Source organism: Cheilinus undulatus, linkage group 1 (assembly GCF_018320785.1).
Source record: "Cheilinus undulatus linkage group 1, ASM1832078v1, whole genome shotgun sequence".
NCBI lineage: Eukaryota > Metazoa > Chordata > Actinopteri > Labriformes > Labridae > Cheilinus > Cheilinus undulatus.
The window spans coordinates 44,960,818-44,985,199 of record NC_054865.1 but is presented as its reverse complement, the minus strand read 5'-3'; the positions used below and the strand labels follow the sequence as shown (position 1 = coordinate 44,985,199).

The 24,382-nt window shown below is 39.0% G+C and overlaps 2 protein-coding genes across 4 annotated transcripts; one reads left to right on the top strand and one right to left on the bottom strand.

Annotated features, from left to right (window-relative positions):
• Positions 1–157: 157 nt before the first annotated feature.
• LOC121507900 (PEST proteolytic signal-containing nuclear protein-like) lies at positions 158–3,751 on the bottom strand. Of its 2 annotated transcripts, none has more exons than XM_041784407.1 (5): positions 3,672–3,751; positions 2,887–3,113; positions 1,604–1,678; positions 1,454–1,509; positions 158–1,283 (listed from the first exon to the last, which is right to left on the bottom strand). In XM_041784407.1, exons 1-5 carry the CDS (start codon positions 3,718–3,720, stop codon positions 1,172–1,174), a joined length of 519 nt encoding a protein of 172 aa, XP_041640341.1. In that variant the 5' UTR covers positions 3,721–3,751; the 3' UTR covers positions 158–1,171. The 2 variants fall into 2 exon arrangements, with proteins under 2 accessions (XP_041640341.1, XP_041640258.1); XM_041784324.1 differs by having other exon boundaries at positions 2,887–3,116; positions 3,672–3,740.
• A 1,511-nt stretch (positions 3,752–5,262) lies between these two features.
• stk16 (serine/threonine kinase 16) lies at positions 5,263–11,392 on the top strand. 2 transcript variants are annotated; one of them, XM_041795026.1, is made up of 9 exons: positions 5,263–5,326; positions 5,644–5,768; positions 6,845–7,064; positions 7,149–7,282; positions 7,467–7,554; positions 8,041–8,169; positions 8,306–8,427; positions 9,523–9,610; positions 10,480–11,392. In XM_041795026.1, the coding sequence occupies exons 2-9, from the start codon at positions 5,659–5,661 to the stop codon at positions 10,504–10,506; spliced, it is 918 nt and encodes a 305-aa protein (XP_041650960.1). In that variant the 5' UTR covers positions 5,263–5,326; positions 5,644–5,658; the 3' UTR covers positions 10,507–11,392. The 2 variants fall into 2 exon arrangements, with proteins under 2 accessions (XP_041650960.1, XP_041650950.1); XM_041795016.1 differs by having other exon boundaries at positions 9,523–11,392.
• Positions 11,393–24,382: the final 12,990 nt, after the last annotated feature.

Here is a 24,382-nt window from a genome sequence, read left to right as displayed (position 1 = left end):
AATTTAATTGTCAGTTTAAAGTCAGTTAGTCCCTGGCTGGCACATAACTGTATTCATCTCTCCATCTGCCCACTTTAAGACATCCTTTTAAAAAACAAAGCAGTATGTGGAGGAAACTTACGTTTTCTGTTAGAAAAGACAGCCCACATGTCTGACAGTCATGTCATTCACTTTTTTATTTTAATGACTGTGTATTAAATCTGTATTCAAGAGAACTGTGTTTGATAAAACAGACTGAAACAGTGGATATGGGTGTAGTTCAGTAGGAGAAAGTCTAAACAAAGGTTAGGTAACCAAGATTATCTGAGTGAGGAGAAACACAGAGGTACCATATTAACTCTAAGAGTTTGCTTTCTGAACAATAATAATCATAATACAAAGAAAAGTATACAATTTTGCCTGATCTCTACCTTCCAACAATGATTTCATATGACTTACCAGCATGCTGGTACTCAAGTCATCTCTGCTCTATTCTGCTCTTTAAAACTCCAAACAAAAACACATTTGCATCCTTCCTTTGTCTAAAAGCAAGCACACATAAAGACTGAACTATTTGCCAGAGTTAGCAGACAGAGATAGTACTGTGTGTACAAATAAGAGCTACTTGGAGCTCAAACAAACAAAAAATATAAAAGGCTGCCTATGATGTGGCACAGCAGGTGAACCCAAAGGGTTGTATACTTATTAGGGGAAATTATTTATTGACTAATCTATGCCCACACACACACAAGCACAAACTGACATTGCATTCAAACGCACACTTTGCATTTATGGGTTTGGGAAAGAAAAAAAAACGTGTCACACTTTTTACATTTTTACACTAAGATGAGACAATCAATACAGACAGATTGCTGGCGCCCGTACCTAGCTAGCCTCAGATCTAACAAGCAGTTCTTAAAAAGGAGAATGAGGTCTCAGATTTCCCTGTTACCCAGAAATAGGCAACGGCAGCAAATAAATCACTTAAAACAATACACTGACCATGTTAGTTTTTGTCTCTCCCATCTCCACATCTCTCTTCCCAATTAGCCTCCACCGGTAGTGGTCACGAACATGAACATAAATTCAGTCCAAGAGTATCATTGAAGGCTAAAGTTGTCCTTCAAATTATCTCTGACAAGGTTTAAACTATACAAAAACCTTCATTAAGGACAAAAAAACGGTTGTAGATCTACAATTTGTCTGCTTGGGCCTTCAGTTTCCTCTCCCAAAGTTTTTGATGATCAGAGAAGCCTTGCTTGCCCTTGTTGAATGAGTTGGGTCCTGCAGATGTCGGTGTCTCCCTGAAACACAGCAGAGAACTCAAATTATATTCAAACATTGAAATTTTACATTATTTGGGCATCAGTATATTATGTATGACTCATTTTGTAATGTTTTAAAGTTAAATGCTTCAGTAGAAGTGTAAGTTGATGAAAAAATAATGCATATGTACAAGTAGAAGTGTGTTTACCTTCCGATGTTTTTCATTCTCATCTTTGCCTCGGGAGGCATCTCCTCAGGTTCACTCTGCATGGCAAGAGAAATGGAAAGGTAGTCTCTTAGGGTTTGTTGTGTATGGATATTTTTAAACCATGAAATGACTGTCGTTATGCACACTTACATCATCACTGTCATTAAAAACAGAAGCCAGTCCTGCTTTTTTTGGAGGTAGGGATGGTGCAGGCTCTTTGGGTTTCTAGAACAGAAAGGAACACAAGATTTAGGTTAGAAATATATGAGGAGTATCACATTTTTCACTTTTGAATACTAATATATATATATATATATATATATATATATATATATATATACAGTATCACACATAATTTTCAATCAAACTTTGTCACTATTCTTGAGATGCAAGAAATGATTCATTAATATGAAAATTTCTGCCCATATTTTGGCTATAAAAATCGACCTATACCAGCTGTAAATACTGGCCTTACAAGTAGTTAGTGGAGTTTTAGGCTGGACCAACAACCCTTCGTCAGCTCAAGTCTATTTCTTTACTCATCATCATTCCTTATGCTTTAGAGCGTGTTTTAAGGATTGAAATTTGTTAATATGTTCACCCTCAAACTTCAAATTGTTTTTAAAGACAGAAGTTTTAGTTGTGAAATATATTTAAATATCAGTATTGTCCAAAACTACCTTGTAAATATTGGCATACTGGATTTCTGCAAAAATCCAATATCATGCATCCCTTTCATCAATTTTGTAAAAAAGAAAAAGACCCTGAAATGAACACTGATTCAATGCAAGATAAAATAAAGGTATCATTCAAGTCATTCTTATTCTCTTTTTCATGTTAAAAAGGTTTACTCAATTAATCTGTTCATGGCTGTGCTGAGAAGTGTGTTCTGTGAACTATGTTATGAGCATTACACATCAAATTCAGTCTATAACGTTTGCTCTTTTGGTGTCGCTGTGTTGCAGTATGTTGTGTAAATTAGAGTTATGATGATATCAGAGTTTTACACTTGGACTATAAAAACAGAAGGAAACTAATACCTCTTTTGATTACCACAGCTGCAACAGTTTTAGTCCTAGGCGACCAATTATGGATAACTTATTGCTTTCAGCTACCATCAAAACTCCTGGTAGGCAAACGACTGCACATTGTCTTTAGTACACAGTAAATTGGAAGTATTTCAGTACCAAAATGTTAACAATTTTTTCATGCATTTCAGACAGTGTGCAGGAGTTTGCCTTCATTTTCATGGATTCATGTGCTACTTTATTATCAAATAAATGCTGTTTTTAACCTTTTGTACTTTTTGATGCTTTGGATCATTAAAATATTTGAGATTGTATTTCTGTTTTAGCAAGTAGTATCGAAAGGGACTCAAGTATAAAACATCCCGACAACCTTGGTGAAAGTTACAGCTGTGACAACAAACTTACTGAAGCTCCCAGTTTGATAGAAATGGGGTTGGACTTCTTCCCCATCTGACTGCCCATGCTAAAGCCTATCTTGGAGACTTTGCGGGGTGCCGGTGGGCCTGCGGAGGACTCATCTTCGTCTTCAGATGTGAGATGCTGGGATGTGCGCTTAACTGCGGTCCCATCTCCTCCCCCAGTACTACAAGAGACAGGCTTAGTTTTCACTCTGCCTTCCTCCTCTTGCGGCCCTGCTTGAGGCAAGACAACTCAACAAGGTGAACATCGGTTTACTGGGAACTAGAGATCGATTCAAATCTATCATATTTACCTGTGTGGCTAATTTCGTTTTTATAACCATTAATTTTAGCATTTAGTTGTCTGTTTTGATGCCCGGTTAAAGACTGACCGTACAAAATACCAAGAGTTTAAAAGTGATTATAATCACGGTGAGACTCATCCACATAAACTACTTCCACACTAGCTAGGCTAACCCACAGCTTGCAGGCTAACGAGGTGTCTTTAGTTAAATAATTTGCATGCTAGCCAGGCAAATCTTAGCTGTAACTTAAAGCCGTAAGAATCGACCAAATTTCCAAACATCTGTACATTCATAACTTCTATATTTTATTAGCGTTAGCTAACATATGTTAGCTAACAGTAAGTCAGCTTTACGGGGTTTCACAAACGTTTTTAAGTAAACTTAAGGTAGTTTGGCTAATTTTACAAGTTAGGCGGCAATTAAGCTACGGCTAATTGCCATAAATCTGTTAAATACAATATAGTGTTTAAAACAGCGCAAATATCACCTCCGTCTTTGTGGAAAACTCTTCTGTTATGCTTGTGGTCTTCCATCATTTCGCCTCTCAAATCTTGTGATTCCCTATCACGCCACTAGGCTTCCTGGAGCGCTGTGTTTCAAACGAGTAGTGTTCACGCAACGAAGAGGAAGGAGGCGAAGAAGAAGAAAAAGAAGCGAGAAGTTGATATAAAAACCTTTTATCGACATTAAAAATGTGTGTTTTTTTTTTAATAAAATCAACTTTTGTTTTCTTATAAGTATTTTATAATGTGTATGTTTAAATGATTTTGATAATAATGTTAGTCAACACAACACATAACCCCTCTTAAAAAATACTTCAGAGCTTTCTTTAAGGACCTCCAAATATTAAAATCTCTTTTCTAATATGATGGGGCCTCAGGTAGGAAAGAACATCTTAATTTTATCCCTATATGAGATTTTCTAGAGGCCAAGGTATACACATATCATCAATGACAGGAGAAAAAAATGATGGAATTAATGAAGGCCAAGACCCAAAAAAGACAGTATGTTAATTTGACATCTTTTACGTATTTGTCAGGGAGATCTGCTCCCAGTTTTTTGCCCTGCTCATGTGTCTGAGCTCTGCGGTTTCTTTCCCGGTTTTTTTCAGCAGGTATAGTTCCGTGTACAGTTTTCTGATAAGTTATGGACTGTGTAGGTGCACTAGGTGACTCAGTAAGATATTTACAGATACATTGATGTTTTTCTTTTAAACATGCAAATAACAACAAAAACAGTGTTTAAAAATATTAGAAATTAAAGCTGTCCATATTTAGGTGTCTCAGTTTACATACGCAAAGGTAGTATCTTGATAGTTCGGTTAGCAAAGAAATCTTAATTCTTAACTTCAGATTGATATTACCTTAATAACTGAAGTTACTAATGTACCGGCACTTTATTTGTATGAAGAAAAGTGCAGGAGATCTGAGAATTAACCTGTAATACATACCACTGTTACTCACAAATGGTATATATATGCATTGATAGCTTGTCTGCTGTAAAAACACTTTAGGGTGTTTACAAAATTATTTAAATTGATTAAAACTGTGTTCCCTTATTTGTATTTGAACTTAAAATAGACATTCAGACGTCAATGAAACACACTTTGACCACACAAGCTAAACTGAATCTGAATTTCAGACACATGGCATTCAACTGTATACAACAGTCAATAAAGTTATTACATTGAGGATATCATGGTGTCTGTGTAAAGTAAACACGAGGTATATTACAATAACGATTGGCAGGGATGCAGCATCTAGACATAAAATGTTTAAGCAACTTCTTAATTTAAAGTTTGAAAATAAAGGGCTATATAAAATAAATACAATTTTATCAATTATTCTGGCCCAATAGTGGACCCAATAATACCACCCTGGCATTTTACAAGATTGTGATGTTTTCGCATTTGTAAAAAGTGACTGAAGCTATTTAGGTTGCCCAAGCAAGATTTTTTTATGGTTATTTTATTGTATTTTATTTTATTTTTTACTTGAAAACTACGTTTATTTTTCTAGTATTTTTCAGCCAGGAGGTGGCGGTAACGCGCATCATATTTACAGACTAAAACTAGAGAAGAAGAATCCGCATTGGGAAAGCTAATATGGCAGGAAGCTAACTTGATAAACAGAAAACAAACAGGTAGGATTTGACGCCTAAAGTCGCAATTTACTCCCTCGGGTTCTTATTTTTTATATATCCACTATCATTTATTAAAATAAAAGTACACAGGGATCGAGGCTGAGGTAATAAAACGACGTTTATGTTCTATTTGCCAGGTATTAAATACGAGTTCGTGTCGATGATTTCTATGTTAGCTCACGTAACTGTTAACGTTTATTTTCTTTTACTTCGTGAACTATACGAACAGGTGCATTTCCTCTATTCTAGACTATTTGAGGATAGTCTTCTGTCACTTTTTTGTGACCGCTTCTCATATACAAACCCTTTCCCTTCAGGACCCGAAGAGTTTGATGTTAAACAATGTACCAGTCAGGATGGGACAAACGCTGTGCATATGCTCCCGTGGCTCCATCACCATTGATAACAAGAGATATTACTTTGTTCAGAAACTAGACGAAGGGTAAGTTAACTAGCTGTTACTGTTTCTTTTAAACCTCACCTCATTCCACCATGTCATAGAAATTTGTTTGTTATTATTGATAACTAGTGTCATGACAAGTGCAATATAAACAAGAACACCAAAATATCATCTATAGTACTCATATTTAAAGACATGTACAACTAAAACATCTTTGAAGACATGTACGTGAGCAATGTGATAACAGTCTCAGAATATTCAGATGAATGGTTTAAATAATTTCATCAAAACAAGAAGGATAAAACAGGAATTATGAAAATGGTAACCAATGGGTCAATAGAGTTACACAACAGGGTATCGACTAAATCAGCTTCTATCAGCTTATTTAGTCAGACCTCGTGGAAAATGTAGAAATGTTAAAAGAATTTAGCCTAATTGTGCCACCTGCTTTGACCTCCATTGTTGTCCATCCTCACATGACAGAGCCTTACTATTGTATGTGGTGACATCTTTCAATCATGTGAACATGAGCACTATAGTGTGTACAGAAGATGTAGTGTTTTGTAAATGTATCCTTTCTCTGCTGCTCTGTTAAAGCCAATGCAAACGGGCAAACACCATCTTGATTAAACATAAAATAACATGCACTAGTTATCCCCCTTTGATGAAAATGTATACAAAAAATAATACCCAGCTATAACAAAAGTGTATTTTAATTGTTTTTAAAGTCTGGGCTTTCAACCAAGAGCCAGAGAGTGAACATTGGTAACTACTATAAGAAAAAATTCCAATGTTCTGAAATAAATTGACACTTGAATGTTTGCATAATGTGTAGGGCATAACATCTCTGCTGCAAAACAGGTATTAAACTGGCATTTTGAAACACATTTCAGGTCAAAAAAAAGAAAAAAAGGAAAGTGAATGAGGTACTTCTGGCACAACCTCACTTCCAAGGTGCATGGGGGATGAATGAAGATGTTTCCAAAAAGATATTGCACCTCCTGCGATTTTAAAATTGCCCAGGCCTACGATAAACATATGGAGTTTTGACAGCCCTATATCTTTAAGTCTAGTCTAAAATTGTGCAGAATTCTAATCTATTTGTCTCCTCTTTTCAGTGGGTTTAGCTATGTTGATCTGGTAGAGGGGGTAAAAGATGGGCGCTTCTATGCCCTAAAAAGGATCCTGTGCCATGACAGAGAAGGGCGCCAGGAGGCACAGACAGAAGTGGAAATGCATCAGATGTTCAGTCACCCCAACATCTTGAGCCTGGTTGCACACACCTTTATCGATCGTGGAGGCAAGACTGAAGCCTGGTTACTTCTGCCTTATATTAGAGTAAGTTGATTTAGCAGCTTGAGTGATCAGAATAACCTTTCTGGCAGTTTGGTTTCTGATTTGTTGGCGTGTTTATCTCAACAGAAAGGTAGTCTCTGGTCTGTTCTGGAGAAGCTGAGAGACAAGGGGAGCTGGATGCCCGAGAAACAGATTTTGCAGATCTTGCGTGGTATCTGCTCTGGGCTTAAGGCCATTCATGAAAAGGGCTATGCACACAGGTAGTATGTCTCCAGTGATGCACACTAACATTTGTTAGAATGATTTAATCTTCTAAAGGTGTCGAGTATATTTGGTATCAATCAGCTCATCGTAGTCAATTCTACCAACTACATCTTTATGTTTTTATTAACTCAATTACTTACCTCTTCATTGACGCTATATATGTCTACTTTAACTTTACAGGGACCTGAAACCCACAAATGTGCTTCTAGACGAGGATGACAGGCCGGTACTGATGGACCTGGGCTCAATGAACCGTGCCAGGATTGAGGTAAGGGCATTAAGTCTATTAATGTTTTACCGTCTGTATCAAACAAACACTGGATGTCTCATTCTTTTTATTTCCCAAAATGCAGGTTTAACTCTGTAGATATGCTGCCCACATGCAAATGCAATCTAGAATGTGATAGAAGGACTCACAAGGGATTTTACTCCTTACTGCTAATCTGCAGGGGCTGTTAAATTCTTGTCCATGGTACAGCAAGAAGTTTATTTCATCACAATTTACACATATTTCAACTGGGAGCTTGAAGTACTCATATTTTTCATTTTGCGTTTATGTTGGTGAAGTATTTTGCTTTTCACAATTGGCATAATTGCAATTAGAAGAGGAAGTAAAGTTATGAGATAGGTTTGGAAATTTAACAGCATTACAGGCTGCATAGAAGTTTCTGTGTTACTGAAAGCTTATGTTTTGAATATAAACTTAGTCATCTATACTGAGGTAATGTTTTTGATAACACTGATTTAATTTCAGGTTAGAGGAAGCAGAGAAGCCATGACCATACAGGACTGGGCAGCCCAGCGTTGCACCATTTCCTACCGTGCTCCTGAGCTCTTCAATGTGGAAAGCCACTGCATAATAGATGAGCGCACAGATATCTGGGTAAAAAAAGTGATCATTCCTCTTTTCTTGAGTATTTTCTGCATTTTGTATTTTAGACATCACTAAATCATTGAAACCTTAAAGTTGTGTTGGTATGGAACAGTTTTTGACTTCTTCTGTTGATGTCTCTATCCAGTCACTTGGCTGTGTGCTCTACTGCATGATGATGTTGGAGGGGCCGTATGATCTGGTGTTTCAGAAAGGGGACAGTGTTGCTCTGGCTGTCCAGAATCCAGTGACCATCCCCCAGTCCTGCAGGTCCGTTTCACCCTGTAAATAATCTAAAATGTAACTTGAAGAAAGTGTCCTGGTCATCAGACAGTGTCCGTTGTTCTGATGGATAGTGGATTGAAACATTAAGAAGTTTAGCTATGACAAACACTATATTTAAAGACAAACTGTTCTTAAACAGTCAAATGCTGCATTGCAGTTAACATCCCAAATTGGCATATCATTAAAACCTACTTAAATGCCATTGCAGAAAGAAATTTCTCTCCCACTAGACTTTTCTTTGAATACTGTTTATGAATTAGCCATATTGGTCTACAGTCAAGAAGACTTGGCCAAGAAAAAGCTTTATTTTGGAATTTCCCCTTGTGGGACTAATAAAGGAATATTTTATGTTATAAACCACTCAATAGTAGTTAAATTTCTTTATTAAGTGCATAAAATGTAATGGAAAAAATACACATTGGTTACCAACAGTCATGTGCATAACTTATAGGCATGTAGGCCACTAAGGGTTGATCACAGGGCTCGCTGTGCCACAAACCGGGGCTGGAGAGAGAGAGGGGGTAGGGTAGCCAGTGTCAAGCTTGACATATGTCAATACATATGTATGTATCCAAGGTCAAGCTCGACGGCATCTCTTTTTTCCAGGCTTTTTCACCACTGGCAATACCCCTGGAGACTTTCCACTGTTTGGGGGCCCTTGGGATATCTATAGCACAACACTGCTGCTGGTTAGGGCAGTACCCTGCCTTTTAGGTGTGGGCTTTCTTATCATTTCCACAGATTATTTTCCCATACCCCTCGGAATATACAAGAACATCTAGAGCTCAACTGGGGTTGTGTCAGTCCCCCTTCCTGCCAAATGTAGCCCCCAGGTGGCTTACTCACCACATCTACGCCTTACCCCAGCCTCCATTTTTGGCCCAAACATGCCTAATAGTTCTGCACAGTTCTGTAGATTGGTGTTGTTTTGTAACCACGCAACTCTTGCAATGTTTTGTGTTAGAAATAAAATAATTCTGAACAGATGTGCGATTAACAGCATTTTATCAAAGTGTGTATAACTAAATGAGGAACCAGCCTAAGTTGTTCTAACTCTGTATCTGTTTTCATCATGCCCAGTTACTCGGAGGGCCTGCAGATGCTGCTGAGCTCCATAATGGTGTCTAATCCTCAGGAGAGACCAAACATCCACTGGGTTCTTGACCAGGTACAAGACCTGCAGAGTCGCAGCCCAAACACCCAAACCAACATGGTGTGATGTTGCACGGTGCACTGGATGTGGGGTCTTGGAAATCTTTGCACACATATTCACACCTCTTCTGTTTGAATTTATCCTTGTATTTATTGATCTTACTGTTTAATCCAAGGTACAGTCTTTGACTCAGTCTGGTGAACCTGGTTAAAAGGTTTGATTTGAATGGTCCATCCCAACCGGCCCGCCTCTAAGGACTTCTGTGGTCCTTGTGAACTTGGCAAACAATATAAAAACAGAGTAGCCTTACATTTGATCTGATCCTGATGTATGATGCCTATTACAAGTGCTTTTTGGGATGGTCCAAAATGTTTGAATTGATATCTGCCCATTTTATCTTAAAGTTATACAAAAAGATAGATACTTGTCTGTCTGTTCAATGTGCTGCAGCAGCCTGTTAGCTTTGCTTTGCAGGGTTCATGGCTAGCCCGGCTTGTTTCAATGGTAACAAAATTCATGAGCTTTAGGCCTGAAGTTTGGCAGATATTTTACTCCAGCTTGTTGTTTTTCCCTCTTTCCAGTTTCTTTATGCTAAACTTACCTTAGGGAGCAAGTGTACTTTTTCATACACATAAAACTCTTTAAAATTGTAGATTGCACCTTTAATAGGTAAGATCATAACTTTAAGGCGCTGACAAACTTTCCAGAGGGTGAAAGTAACCTGAGCTCAATACATATCAAATTACATTCCCTCTTTCAACAAAGTTATTCCTTGTATTCCATCTTGATTCCTGAGTTTTGTGTGTATTTACTCTTCTGTGCTGTAATCATAAATGTACAGCTGCCCCTGCAGCTTTTCTCACTTTCACTCTGTTTGTCTATAGAGTTCCTTATTGCAATGCTGCATTTGAACACACAGAGGTGCTCCACCATCACAGTCTCCTGCTCCACACATTGACGTGATCATTGATTATGATGCTGCACGGTTACTCTTGTGTGATCGAGCTCTTTGTAAAACACAGCAAACATCTGCTCAGACAAAAAGGCATTGTTAATAAGAAGAGGTAGAGTGTAACTGTTGCAGACCTTAACAAATGGACATGAACTTTATGTCAGTTGAAGGAAAAACTTGATTTTAAATATTAAATTATTGTATGTTTATTTTAAAGTCATTGTCATACCTGACATTGCAGATGAATCTTAATTTCACTTGTATCTGTTTTAGTTTTTAAAAAGGTATCCTCCATTTCTTCTCTACATGTGTTTCCTCTTACATGTAAATGTAGTCTCACGCTTTTGTTCTCTCAGGGTTCTCCCACATCTCAAAAGGTCTTGCATAGTCCACCTAAACAGTACCATTTAAAGCTTTTAACAGGAAACCAACAATATTTTGGGCATTTACATGAAGATGATTGCTTTTGTGATTCTGTATTGCGGTGATATTGGACCTAATGGAGCTAAAAAAATTAACTCAAAGTTAACTTGTACTGTTATTGGTTTGAGCTGTGATTCACTTTATATTTAAATATAATGTGTTATAATGCTTTAGGTTTGCCTTTGTCAAATGCACATGAGTTTTGATGTAGTTGGTAATAATGAAACAATAGTGGCATCACAGCACTGGTAAAGTAAGGGTTTTATTCAGTGTGCTGTAAGTGAGCTATTTGATTATGGGAAAATCTATTGAAATGTTTCATCTTTTCTTCACTGCACAGTAAAGGATTCACCAGTCTATAAAATGTAGCACTCTGTGTACAGTTTTTATTCTAATCATGAAATAAAGAGGCATCAAACTCATGTGAATGAATATTCAGTCAGTTCAGTTGACTCAAATTCTGCAGAATGAAAAAAGAAATGAACAAGCATTGGAAAAAAAGTGGTCAGAAATTAAGGAGTAATGATGTTCCCCTTAACTCAGTGATGTTTTAACTCCTGCAAATAGATTGGCGCATTTAAAAGAGACCTACATTTATTGAATGCTTTCAAAAACAGATTTAATATTTGAAGGTTCCCTAAATAACACTTCACAAAACATCTTTGGGAAAGAAAGAAGCACCAACTTTGAGCCAGACCTTACCTTTAAAATTCAATAGTCTACTAATTTGCTGGAGCAGAAATTCTCAACTGGTGGGTGGGGATCCTAAATTGGGTCGCGGAGCTGTTTTCAGTAGGTCCTGAATGTGTACCTGGAAGAAATGTTGTGACCAAGGTCTATGGTATATGGAAGCCCTACACAGACATGCATCCATATATTTCATTTCCCCCGATAATAAAAACATTTGGGTAGTTTTCTTGAGATGTTGACTTTATAATCTGACAGTGTGTTAACGTCTGAAAACAACAAACTTCTGTAATGACAGGCTTTTTAAACATGCTTGTTTTGTCAAGTTTTTGTTCAGTCTAAGGCCCAAACTTTACTGTTTTTCATTAAATGAATTCAGTTGAAATTATTTTAGAAATCCAGGTGCAGTTTCCCATTAAGGAGGGTGTGGAGGGTCCTATAGACCAGTTGAGGACCACAGCTCTAGAAACTGATTGAGCAAATCCCTACATCAAGGCTCGAATTTTTTAAATCACTGTTATGTATGGAATACTATATTTAAAAACATCATATGTAAAATGTTTGTTTTTTTAGGCACTTTCAACCATGTAGATAAGATAATCTTTCTAGACATTTTAATTAACATTTTAAGCTTAAAGATAACAGTATTCATGATTATAATAATTCATGTATACAGTCAAACCTGCAAAGAAATCTTTTTTTTTGCCTCGTTTTGGTACTAGACCTTTAATGAAGGTTGCAAATTAATATTTTCTTTGGAAGTTATAAAGTGTGCGGGACACTATGCACTCCTACACATCTAACTTTACTCTCCATTTCACCCTATGATAATAAAACAAGGAGGTACTGCCAAATAATTACAGAAAAATTAAAAGATATACAAACACCTGCTGTTTTTTGCGTTTACATGTTACATTTTGCTGACTTTATTTTTGAAAACATACAAGAGATAGTTGTTGCAAAGACAGGGATGCTCCTTTCGTGGAAAAAGAATAAAACATGTAAAGATGTTGACTAATTAATTGGGTGGAAGCAAAAGTTTATTATAAGGAAAAAAAATAAGTCAAACGTTATAAAGCACATTTTATTAACAGGACAAATATGCTTCATCTTCAGCCAATCAGTATTTTTTTGTATAGTACCAATTCATGGTAAGCTGCTTTACAAAAAGAGCAGGTCAAGAGTGTACACTTTGTTACCATATTCTACAAAGAGTAGTTATTACAGGGGAAAGGTTAGTTGTTGTATGAGTGGTTATATACAAAGGCCGCTAGTGGAGTGATTACTTTTGTCAGAACTCAACAACATGTCTTTTTTAAAACAAGAGCAGAGGGCAACACTGAAAATTTTTCATGACATAAAAGATGTTTTCGCTCTTCTCCCGGTTCACTTCGCCTTAAGTTTGCAGTCGTTACAGGCAGGTGCAGTGGCTGCCACGGTAGCTATTAGCTACTAGCTTTATGAAAGCAGCAGTTTAATTGGAACTGGCCCATATTTCTTTTCAAAACAGGAGCAGAGAGCCTTATTGAAAGCTTGTCTTGGCAGAGAAAGTGTTTTTACATGTCTCCCGACCAGCCTTGGCATCAATTTTATCTACCCAGAAGCTCCACCATCAAAATCTATGGCAGCAGTCAAGAGAAGTGCATGTTTACAACATCATTTTGTCTTGTCGCTCTAATTGGCCCATTATAACTGTGACTGACAGAACGTTCCTCCAAACACCTTCCAAGAATATTTTAAAAATACCTGCCCCTTCCAAAAAAAATATATATATATCCATGCAGTAGATATTTGAGTAGATTAACTTGTGTGCCAGGGTAATTTTTAATTTGTTAGCAGGCAGACTTAAGAGGAACTGCTAATCTAAAAGTTTAAATTAAAATTTATTTTTCCCATGGTGTGTGAGGAAAAACAGCTTTATTTAATTAGCTCAGCCTCTGAATAAATGTTTCTCATCACAGATTCACACAACCTTTCACTCCCAGTATAAAGAATTGGTCTTTGTTTCTCCTGTCTCTGCCTGTGTTTGTGTCTATTTGTGCACGCATGCTGAGAAATTTACAGCCCTGTACGTCCTCTCAGATCGGCGAGGAGTCACACTCCACTGCTGCTCCAATTACTTTCAAAGGTAATTCCCGACCTCACACACAAACTCCTGCAGATGACCAGTCATAAAGTATACACAGCACATCACATATTTACAGTACAAACGCCCTTTCATACGTAAACACCCAAAGGATTCATTACAGTAGAATTAATGACATCCCAGCTGATTTCCTCCTCATGCCCACCCACAAAACCCCAGACTCCCCTGGGAGAGGGTTCAGGATGAAGCTGGGGTTTATGGGTTCAGTACGTGCCCACACACAATCCGCCCCCACCTTTTATATTCACCATCATCTGCCTGTGAGGGGCTGAAATGATGTCATTCAAGAGGAGTGCAAGGTCAACTCCATGTTCGCTAACATTTTAGCACCAATTTCGTGTGTTTGCTTATCATTCAGTTAGAAGGAGACATTTGGCATGTGCTTCATTTGTAATCCAAACGCACCCCTCAAACACAAACACACTTTAGCTCTCACACCATAAACCATCTGCAGGGTTTTATTGATTTGGCGATGAATCAATTAATGAATTATTTAATTAGCAAAGCATTATGGGTCAGTGCAGAGCTGCTCCCACCCTATAGTGATCCTGGGTCTCTTTAAATCATTTTACACGTATGTTCAGACTCCATGAGCGTAAAGCTGTGGTTTCAAAGCGACCCTTGAAAGTTTTCTGCACCGAGTGAAATCAGATGTGATTCCAGAGAGACCTTGTAAAGTCGTCCAGTAAAGTTTCTGTTGTTACTCTGCAGACGAGTGATTGTGTTTCTCAAAGCTTTATGTGTCCAGACCCAGAACTTTTGCTGTCACTCAAGTCCAAATTAGCCTTGGCTGCGGCTGAAGGGGGAAGAAATATGGACATTACGTCTGCTGCTTTGAGTGGATGAGTTATGACTTGTGTTTGTGATCGAGGAGTTCTCTCCACCCGGGCTTTTCTTTTTGCTCATTAATTCATGGGAGTGTTTGGGTTAAAATGCATAATGACTTCATTAAGGGGGATTGGCGTAATCAGGAAAGGTATTGCTTTAATTACTGGCTCAAGGCCAGACCTATCCGTCCTCTGTGAAAAGCGTAACCCACCCTGTCCACAGAGCTCACTAATTTAATTAAGTGTACAAAATGCTACACCCTAACGTCGCCCTTGGGGGCAATTATGGCACTGGAGATTGAAAGATCTCCGGCAGGGGTATTTTACTTACTGGCAGGAGATTGCCTGTGTCAGTTAGCTGATTGCATTGATTATATTGATTTGTAACAGCTTTTCGGGTAATTTCATCTGCAAAGGTGAGAGCAACACGTTGGCCCGGGGACTTTTTTATTTATTCTTTCTTTATTTAGACCCCGGACTCTTTTGCCAAGTGATTAGATGAAATGGAGCTCCACAATAAGTCTTTTAAAGTGGGAGTCAGGGAGGGGAGATCGATAGTTTTTATTTGCTGTATAAGGTCAGTAAAGGTTGGGTGTTATGAATTATTTTAAAGGCATCACAACTCTTGCACGGTTACACTACAGCGACACAAAGAGGGCTTAAAGAAGAGGGTAGAGCACACCTTCGGCTCAAAAGTGAGACAAGCTGGAAGAATTTTGTTATATAGTTCAGCACATTGGAAAAGCCTGTTCTTTTTTTGTTTCTTTTAATTGTGATGATTCCGACTTAAAGTTACTGAAACCCCAAAATTCAGTGTCTCAGAAAATTATATTACATAAGACCAATAAAAAATGCTTTTTAATAGAGAAAAGTTGGCCTTATTCACTCAATACTTGGTTGGGGCTCCTTTTGCACGATTACTGCATCAATTCAGTGTGGCATGGAGGCGATCAGCCTGTGGCACAGCGGAGATGATATGGAAGCCCAGTGCCTTGATAACACCCCTCAGCTCGTCCACCCTGTTGAGTCTGGTGTCACTCATATTCGTCTTGACTATACCCCATAAGTTCTCTATGGGTTTCGGGTCTGGCATGTGAAGTCCTCCAAAACTTCCTGGAAAACGGCTGCTTTGACTATGGACTTCAGAAACACAGTGGCCCAACAGCAGCAGATGACAAGGCCCCCCATCCACCACTGACTATGGAAACTGAACTGGACTTCTAGCATCTTGGATTCTTTTTTTCTCTGATCTTCCTCCAGACTCTTGGACCTTGATTTCCAAATGAAATGCAAAACTTACTTTCACCCGAAAAGAGGATGGTGGAATACTGAGCAACAGTCCAGTTCTTTTTAGCCAAGGTGAGATGCCTGTTACGGCTCTGGCTGACACCGGGAATGCAACATTAGGAGCCAAATTCCTTTATGTCTCTGTGCGTGGTGGCTCTTGATGAACTGACCCCAACCTCAGTCTACTCCTTGTGGCATTCCCTGAAATTCTTGAATAGGTTTTGCTTGATAATCCACTTGAGGCTGTAGTTATCCCTGTTGCTTGTGCATACTACACTTTTTGCTTCCATTCAGCTTTCTAGTAAGACTGACGACCAGTCCAGGGTGTACCCTGCTTCCCAATGACAGCGAGGATATGCTCAAGCCCCCTGACCCTCAACGGGATAAACTGTGTAGAAAAAAACTTTTCATTAATGTGCTTGGATATGGCACTCTGAGCAACCACCTTCTTTGGCAATGACCTTTTGTGTCTACCCTGCTTGTGCAGGGTGTAATGATTGTCTTCTGGACATCTGTCAAGTCAGCAGTCTTCCACATGACTGTGCTGCCTGCTGAACCAGACTAAGAGGCCATTTAAAGATTCAGGAAACCTTTGCAGGTGTTTTGAGTTAATTAGCTGATTAGGGTGTGACACCATTAGTTTACAATTTTGAACTTTTTCAAAATATTCTAATTTTCTAAAATTCCGAATTTTGGTATTTATTAGCTATAAGCAGTCATCATTACAATTAAACAAAATAAAGACTTATTTTTCACTCCATGTGTAATGAATCTCAAAGCTGAGTTTATCTTTTTGGATTGCACTGAAATTAATGAACTTTTCCACGATATTCTAATTTAATGAGGTGCACCTGTAAATGGGTTGAGGGGCTCGTGAGAGGCCTTGTGGTAGAGTTGGTAATATCACTGTTGTCTCAAACTGGAGCTTGTGAGTACAGCTGGGTCTGCAATACTTTAGCACCAATTAGTCATAGGGTTGGTTAGCTAACTTACCAGTAGTGCATAGTTAAAATTAGTGGTATTTTCACTGTATCCTTTTATTAGGGCACAAGTATCTGATGTTTATTTCAACTTAAGTTACCCTGTATCAAAATTGCTTGTTTGGTGACTTTAAGGTTAACTTCATTAAGTCATTATTGGCTTTCACATGGAGTGTTTTGCAAACTCCAATATAGGCTTTAACATGTTTTGCACATGAAAACCTGAGGGGGGGCTTCCGTAAAGCCCAGATTTCTTGGTAACCTCTCTTACTAAGGCCCTTCTCCCCAGATAGCTCTGTTTTGCCAGCTCTTGGAAGAGTCCTGGTTGTGCTAAACTGCTTCCTTTTGAGAATTATGGAGGCCATTTTAATCTTGGGAACCTTCAGTGCATCAGTATTTTTTTTTTTTTTTGTAGCCTTCCCCAGATCTGTGTCTCCCAACAGTCAGCTGTCAGCTGTAAGGCCTTCTAGAGATGCGTGCCTTTCCAAATCATGTCCAATCAATCCAGTTTACCTCAGGTGGACTCCAATTAAGGTTTACCAACATCTCAGCAAAGATCCAGGGAAATGGGAGGAACCTGAGATAAATTCCAAGTGTTGTTGTGAAGGGTCTGAGTACTTTTGTCATTGTGATAGTTCACTTTTTAATCTTGCATAAATGTGCAAACAAAATGATAAAACACAGCTGCTCCACAGCTGCTGAAGATGGAAAAAAGGAGCAAATCTAGAATGTTAGAGAGGCTTATCGGGTACAGATTCCCTTCTAAATGTACATTTACTGCTTTTATTTTCAATCAAAGCTGCTCATGTGTCGTCAGATGTGAACTTATTTGCTGTGCTTCCTTTAGAGTGTCGGTATCTCGGCCTCTGCAGCAATGCTCCTGTTGCCACCCCTATTCTGCCAATTAAAGAGAACGATGTGACCCAACAGATTAGTTTTAATTACAGGCCTCTAACCTTTGCTAAGCATGGCAAAAGGCAAAAGGGGGCTAATAGTTTGATGAGCAGTTCATCAGCACTGATTAAGAGGCCAGGATGACAAGATAATCCAGAGGTGGCACGGTCATTAACAGCCACCAGAAAAGAGCAAATTAGCTGATTAAACAGCGTCTTGCCCAGCCAATGCCGAGCAGGCAGGAGGGCGGGTCTTCATGAGTGATGGATGAGGAGGGGCGGAGGAAGTGTTTATGTCGCCGCCAGCAGAGTTGTCACCGAATGAGTGAAGTGTCTTCATCAATTTGGAGCCATTACCATGTCAAAAGGAGAGGATGGTGCTTAAAGGAGGAGAACAGGCTGGGGGAGGAGAGAAACAGAGAGGCCATCTGCATACTACCAGCTTATTCATTTCCACACAGACTCCCCCTCCCCCTCCAGGACGGCCAGTTTACCGTAAGGCCGTTTAATTTTCCTGAAATAGGGCTGTGACAGCTGTGTCATGCTGATGAGCAGAGTGGCAGCCTGTCACATCTCATCTATCTCAGCTCTCATACTGCCGAACCTCCTACACCTCCTCTTCATCCTCCTTTTATCCTCTTCATCCTCCTCTTTCTTGTTCTTTAATACCCCCTCTTCATCCTCCTTTTTATCCCTCTCCTTATCCCCTCTCTCTTTTTTTTCCTCATCCTCCTCTTTTTCTCCCCTTTCTTCCTCTTCTGCATTCGTCACTTTGTCCTTCCTCTTTTGTTCCTCCTGTTCTTCTTCAGCATCATCTACCTCCTCTTCTCTTCCTCCTCGTCCTTTTTCTTCCTCTTTCTCCTGTTCTTCTTCCTCCCCTTTCCTCCTTTCTAACCTTGTCTTTTTCTTTCCTTTCTTCCTACTCCTTTCATCTTCCTCCTCCTTTTTTTCGTCTTCTGCCTCCTCCTCCTCCTCACTGTCCACTATCTTCTCATTCTGATCTTCATGCTCCTTCTCCTCATCCTTGTCTTTCTCATTCTTATCTTCCTCCTTCCTGTCAACCTCCTTCCCACCTCTTCAGCCTCCTCTTCTTCTCTTCTTCCCAACCTCCCCTTTTCTTTCTCTTCCTCCATTTCAACTTTTTCTTTCTCCTCATTCTTCTCTTTCTCCTCTCCCTCTTCTACTCTTCCTTCTTTTCTTTCTCTTCATTGTCCTCTTTAACTATCTTAATCTCTTTCCTCTCTTCATCTTCCCATTCTCCTTCTTTTCTTCTTCTACTCTATCTCCTACTTTTTACATCCTCTCTCTCCTCTTCAACCTTTTGTCTTCTTTTCTTCCTTTTGCTCCTCTTTCCCTTCCTTCAGGACCTGTTGGCTGCAGTGGGTGCTCAGTCTTTCCTCTTCAGGGATCCCGCTTTGTCTGTGGCGTCCTCTCTTGATGGTCAGGTTGTGCACCCACAGTCCGATATTGTCAAATATTTCCTCAGCCATGGATCACTCACAGTGTTTTTTATATTTTAGTAATCTGCAACTGCAGATTGCCTATTAAGGGACAAATACAATTCCAGTTGGCTTTGTTTTTCTGGTCCATTCTTGCCAGTGAGTTAAATAGTTTCCTTTTTGTTGTTGAAAAATTTGGTTTAAGCTGGTTGGTTTTGTGTCTGAGGTCTCTGCAGGTGAACAGACTCTCTATACTAGGTGTCTGAGGGGAGCGCTCTCATCAGTCTCTGGAGGTCAGGGCTTTATTATGCAGCATGGCAGACTGGCTTTCTTTTTAATGGTGTAAAAAAGCCTCCTCTTCTTCATCCTCTTTTCGACCATTTCAACCTCCTCTGTCTCCTTCCTTTCTTCCAGCTACTAGGCTTTATCCTCCTCCTTCCTCTACTCTTTTTCTTCCTCTGCCTCCTACTCCTGCCCTTCTTTGTTCATTGTTTTCTCCTTCTGATCTTCTTCTTTCTCTTCTTCCTCCTGCTTTCCTTCTTTTCTTTCTCTCTTCGTCATCCTCTTCAACCACCCTTACCTCCTCCTTCTCTTCATCCTCCTCTACTCCTTATTACTTTCTCATCTTCCTCTTCAACTTTGCCTCTTATTGTCTTCCTCTTACTCCTCTTTCCCTTCCTTCTCCTCTTCATCATATTTTCACTTCTCTTCTTCCTCTCATCTTCCTCCTTTTTTTCCTTATTCTTTCCTCCCCATCCTTCTTCCTTCTCTTTTTTCCTTCCTCCACATCCTCCTCTCCAATCTTCCATCTTCTCTCCTTCTTTTCCCTTTTTTCAATCCTCCTTGATATTTTTTCTCTTTCTTTTTATCCTCCTCTTTCTCCTCCTTATGTCCTCCTTTATCTCCTCCGCCTTTTCTTCCTCTTTCTCTCCCTACCTTCTCCACACCCCTCTTCCTCTGCTCCTTCCTTTTCATCCTTTTCCCTTTTCTTCTTCCTTTAGTCTCCCCTCCTTTTCATCCTCTTCCTCCTTCTCTTCTTCTAGCCTCCCCTCCTTGTATCTCATTGATTCTCCTGCTGTGTAGTCATTTCCCCCAAATAAAGGCCGTAGTTCCACTCTGTTAAACTGTGTTAGTGCGTGCGTGGGGGGGGGCAGTGATTGACGTTAGAAAAGGACAAAAGTAATAACTGGGAGCTGTTTTTTATTTCACCTACATTGATTGTTATAGGTCTCTTTATCATCTGACCCGGCTCAATTATGCCAATTGGATCGCAGCGTGACACCGTGAGGTTGAGGGGACAGTAAAATCAACCTCAGAGAGTGAGGGGGGGATTAATGTGTGTGTGTGTGTGTGTGTGTGTGTTTGAGAAAGGTGGAGTAAAGATGGAGGAGATGAGAGCAGAAACAGCTCGCTGGTAGAATATGCATCACTTAGGATGTATTACTCTGCACAGAGAAGGACAACAATTTAAATGTTTGTGATGTCATTTCCAGCTGTCAGTCATGTCAGGCTGCGATAAATGTGGAGCCATTACATAAATGAGATGTTGACGTGACCCTCTGTATGCATGTATGCATGCAGACGCACATGCCGCTGTCTCTTTAGTGGTGTGTAAAAAGAATACAAATCCAGCAGAAGACCTGGATCCAGTCTTTGCTTCTACAAGAGACACTTTTATTATCCTTGTGCGTTCCCTCAGGAGAGGGTTGCACCATATTGTCTGCATGATATCAGGATCAGCAGATATTAGATTAAAATAAGCTGATGATTGGTGTCTGCATATGTGAACATTTCTGTAGTGGCTGTATATATCAGCTGTACATATGAATAAGACCTATGTCAGCTGAAGTCTCCTCTTTTGTTTGTGGTCCTAAAACTGCTGCCTGCAAGCCTGCAGATACGTACTATTTTTTGATGTGGCATGAAATGACCATAGGACAGATGCACAGAAAGTTTCTCTCCTTAATGCAGTCACCATTTATAACTCTGTCCATTGCAGATTCAGTTCCAGCAAAGGCAAAGCGCAAAATTGTAGTTATACTTTGGTGATTGAAGAAATTGAACATTGTTTTTTATTCCAGCGCTGCAAAGAGTAGAAAGTTGATGCCATAAAACTAAGTAACCATCTGGGATAGTGCAAAGGATGAAAATAAATCCTGTCTGTCTTCGGCTGCCCTGTCCAATAAAAGTAAACCCTGACAAAAATGATGTTAAAAAAGCCCAACAATTATACTTACAAAAAGCTCAATTCAGAGCTACATCAGTCCAACTAAATCTGGTTCACATCTCCTTCTCTCTTTTCTAGACATGAACATTTTACTACAGAATAATACATTTCTTTGCTACATTGTCACTCATGTTTTTCTGAGCATCAGCGCACAGTCATCGTGGTTTGTGGGAAAGATATCTGCACTTTATACAAAAACACCCTGTACTTTACAAGTGTGATGGCTGCAGTAACATCCTTAATCATTCACTAGAGGTATGTCTTTTATATCTTTCATGTTTGTCCCGTGAAAGAAATAACTTCCCTTTGAGCTGTAGTTTATAGTAATCCTCAATCCAGTCAAAGAATCTCTGAGATGCTCTGGAAATTTTTGCACAAACAGTAAAAAGATCGATGATTTCTGCCTGACATTCAGTGCTATCAGGTTTAAATTAGAAAGTGTCATTTTACTCAGAGTGAGAAGTCCCATGCATCTATTCACAGGTTTTCATCAGGTTGTTATTGGTTGGGTTTCTTTTGGCCACTAGACATGTTTTCGCCCTGCACTTGCTATAGATATCTATTAGAATTGTAAACAGTGAAGGACTGATGCTGCTCTCTGGCCCATGGAAAAGTAAACCAGTTCTCTGACAGGTCTTGGATTGAAGTAGCTGACCCTAGAACTGGCTTGGTGAGAATGGGATATTTGTGGATTTTCCATGTTCTCCCCGTGCCTGCATGGCTTCTCTCCAAGACGATCTCCCACAGTCCTTAGACATACCTGTTAGGTTAGCTGGCTCTATATTGTCTGTAGGTGTGAACTGTAGTACACTTGGATGTTTGTCTCTCTGTGTCTGTAGGCTGGCTCACTGGCTGGGATGGGGATGGGTCTGCCCCAGTTGTGATTTACACTTACATTTAAATACACTTAATACAATTTTTGCCACTTTTAACCCATTAACGCCACTTTTTCAACCATTGTACTACTTTAAATGGCTATCTTTGCATGTTTTCTACCACTTGAAACCTCTTTTTTTGCTACACTTTAACCCACTTTGCCTCTTAAATTCATTTTTCCACTTTTTGCCCTTTTTTGCCACTTTTAACCATTTTTTTCCTCTTTTTAACCACTTTCACCAATTTTTCCAACCAAGTTTGCCCTTATTTTGCATTTTTGAAACCCATTTAAGACACTTTTATCCTATTTTTGATTCCTTTAACCCTTTTATCACCACATTTTTCAAATTTTTACCATTGTTAGCCCATTTATACTACTTTTTAACCCTACTTTATCTATTTTTAAACTTTTCTTCCACTTTTAACCACTTTTTTATGCTCACTTTGCCTCTTTTTAACCATTCGTACCACTTTTTGCCCATATTTGCCATTTTTTTCCAGTTTTTGCCACTTTTTCACCACTTTTTCCACCCATGTTTGCCCCTTTTTTGCAGTTTTGTAACTCATTTAAGACACCTTTATCCTAATTTTTCCTCCTTTATTCCTTTTTTCCCCACTTTTTGCATTTTTATGACCTCTTTTGACCCACGTATCTTTTCCCTTAAAGTTGTCTCAGTTGTCCCCTTTAACTTTATTTGATGACATCCTTAAGTTTTTATCACATCATGGCTTAGCTCTAAATTCTGACATCACTTTCCATATCATTTATATCAGGTTGGATCCACATTGGTAACATAATCCAAAAAGGTAACTGGTTTAAGAAAAAGGGGGTTTCATTTAAAAAAAAAAAAGGCTGTAGTGAACTACAACTTAGATAAATGAAATTCATTTTGTTGTTGGTAAGAATGGTTGAGTATAAATATGGTTTTGGTGGACCATGATTTTGCTGACCTTCATGGGCCCCCATTTGGGCCCCTAGAAAGCTCGACCCTTTATCCCCCCTTATAGGTGGCCTTGCATGTCAGCCCTGTGACTGACTGGTGACCAGTCTAAGGTGTACCCCGCCTTTAACCCGAAGCAGCTGATTGCTTCAAGCCCCGTGATCCCAAACAAGGTAAGCAGCTCAACTAAAGAAGAACTTTGTTGTTTGTGTTAATAAGATGTCACCTGTGCTTAGAAAATATAACCAAAGTCAAAATAGGTTCAGAAATGCAACATTTAAAGAGGAAAATAATTATTAGTTGAGCTGAACTTTCTCCTCTAATTGTTCCACATCATAAAATAAAAGTACCTGTAGTGACATGCGGACATCCAGGTTCATGTGTAACCTTCACAAACAGAGGATGGAGCCGTTGTGACTATGTGACAGCCATGAGCTGTATTAATGATACCCGCTGCTTTGATGCTGTCAGTCAGACATATTACACTACTCTTAACCTCCCTTTGAACCCAGCGTGCCACACAAGAGCCAGCTGTGTGCCTTCATACCAGAGCAAACACATTAATGCCACTTTATACACTGTCATTATTTAAAAGTGATGGAGGGACACCTTTATTCTGAGTCAGCTTTAAGTTCACACTCAGCCCTGGCTGGATTATAGGAGGTCAGCAGTTCGTACAGAGGTGACGGAGGGAAAGTGTCATCAGGACATGCTGATTGGCTCAACTGTTCTGGGAAAGCAAACACAACTGTTACAACAAAACAGTTCAATGTTTGACAGTAAAAAAAGTTTCCTTCTTTCAGTTTAAATGTAATAACCTGTTAAACAGTATCACGCTAGACTTTTGGTTTTGGATTTATGTCAACATTCACTAAGGATCATAAAGTACCTTTGCTTACATTGTTGTCTCACATCTTCATTCTCTAGCTTCTCAGAAAACCTCATATTAGTGATGTATAAGCGTGTACATTGATAGATCAATTTTCTAAGTTATGACGGCATAAATTTCAATAAAAGCACAGGAATTTATTTCTTTTTTTAGATCTCATGCTTTTCTGTTGCGGTCTGAGCTGGAAGTCTGGGTGTATTGTGTAGCTGTAAGAAATGAA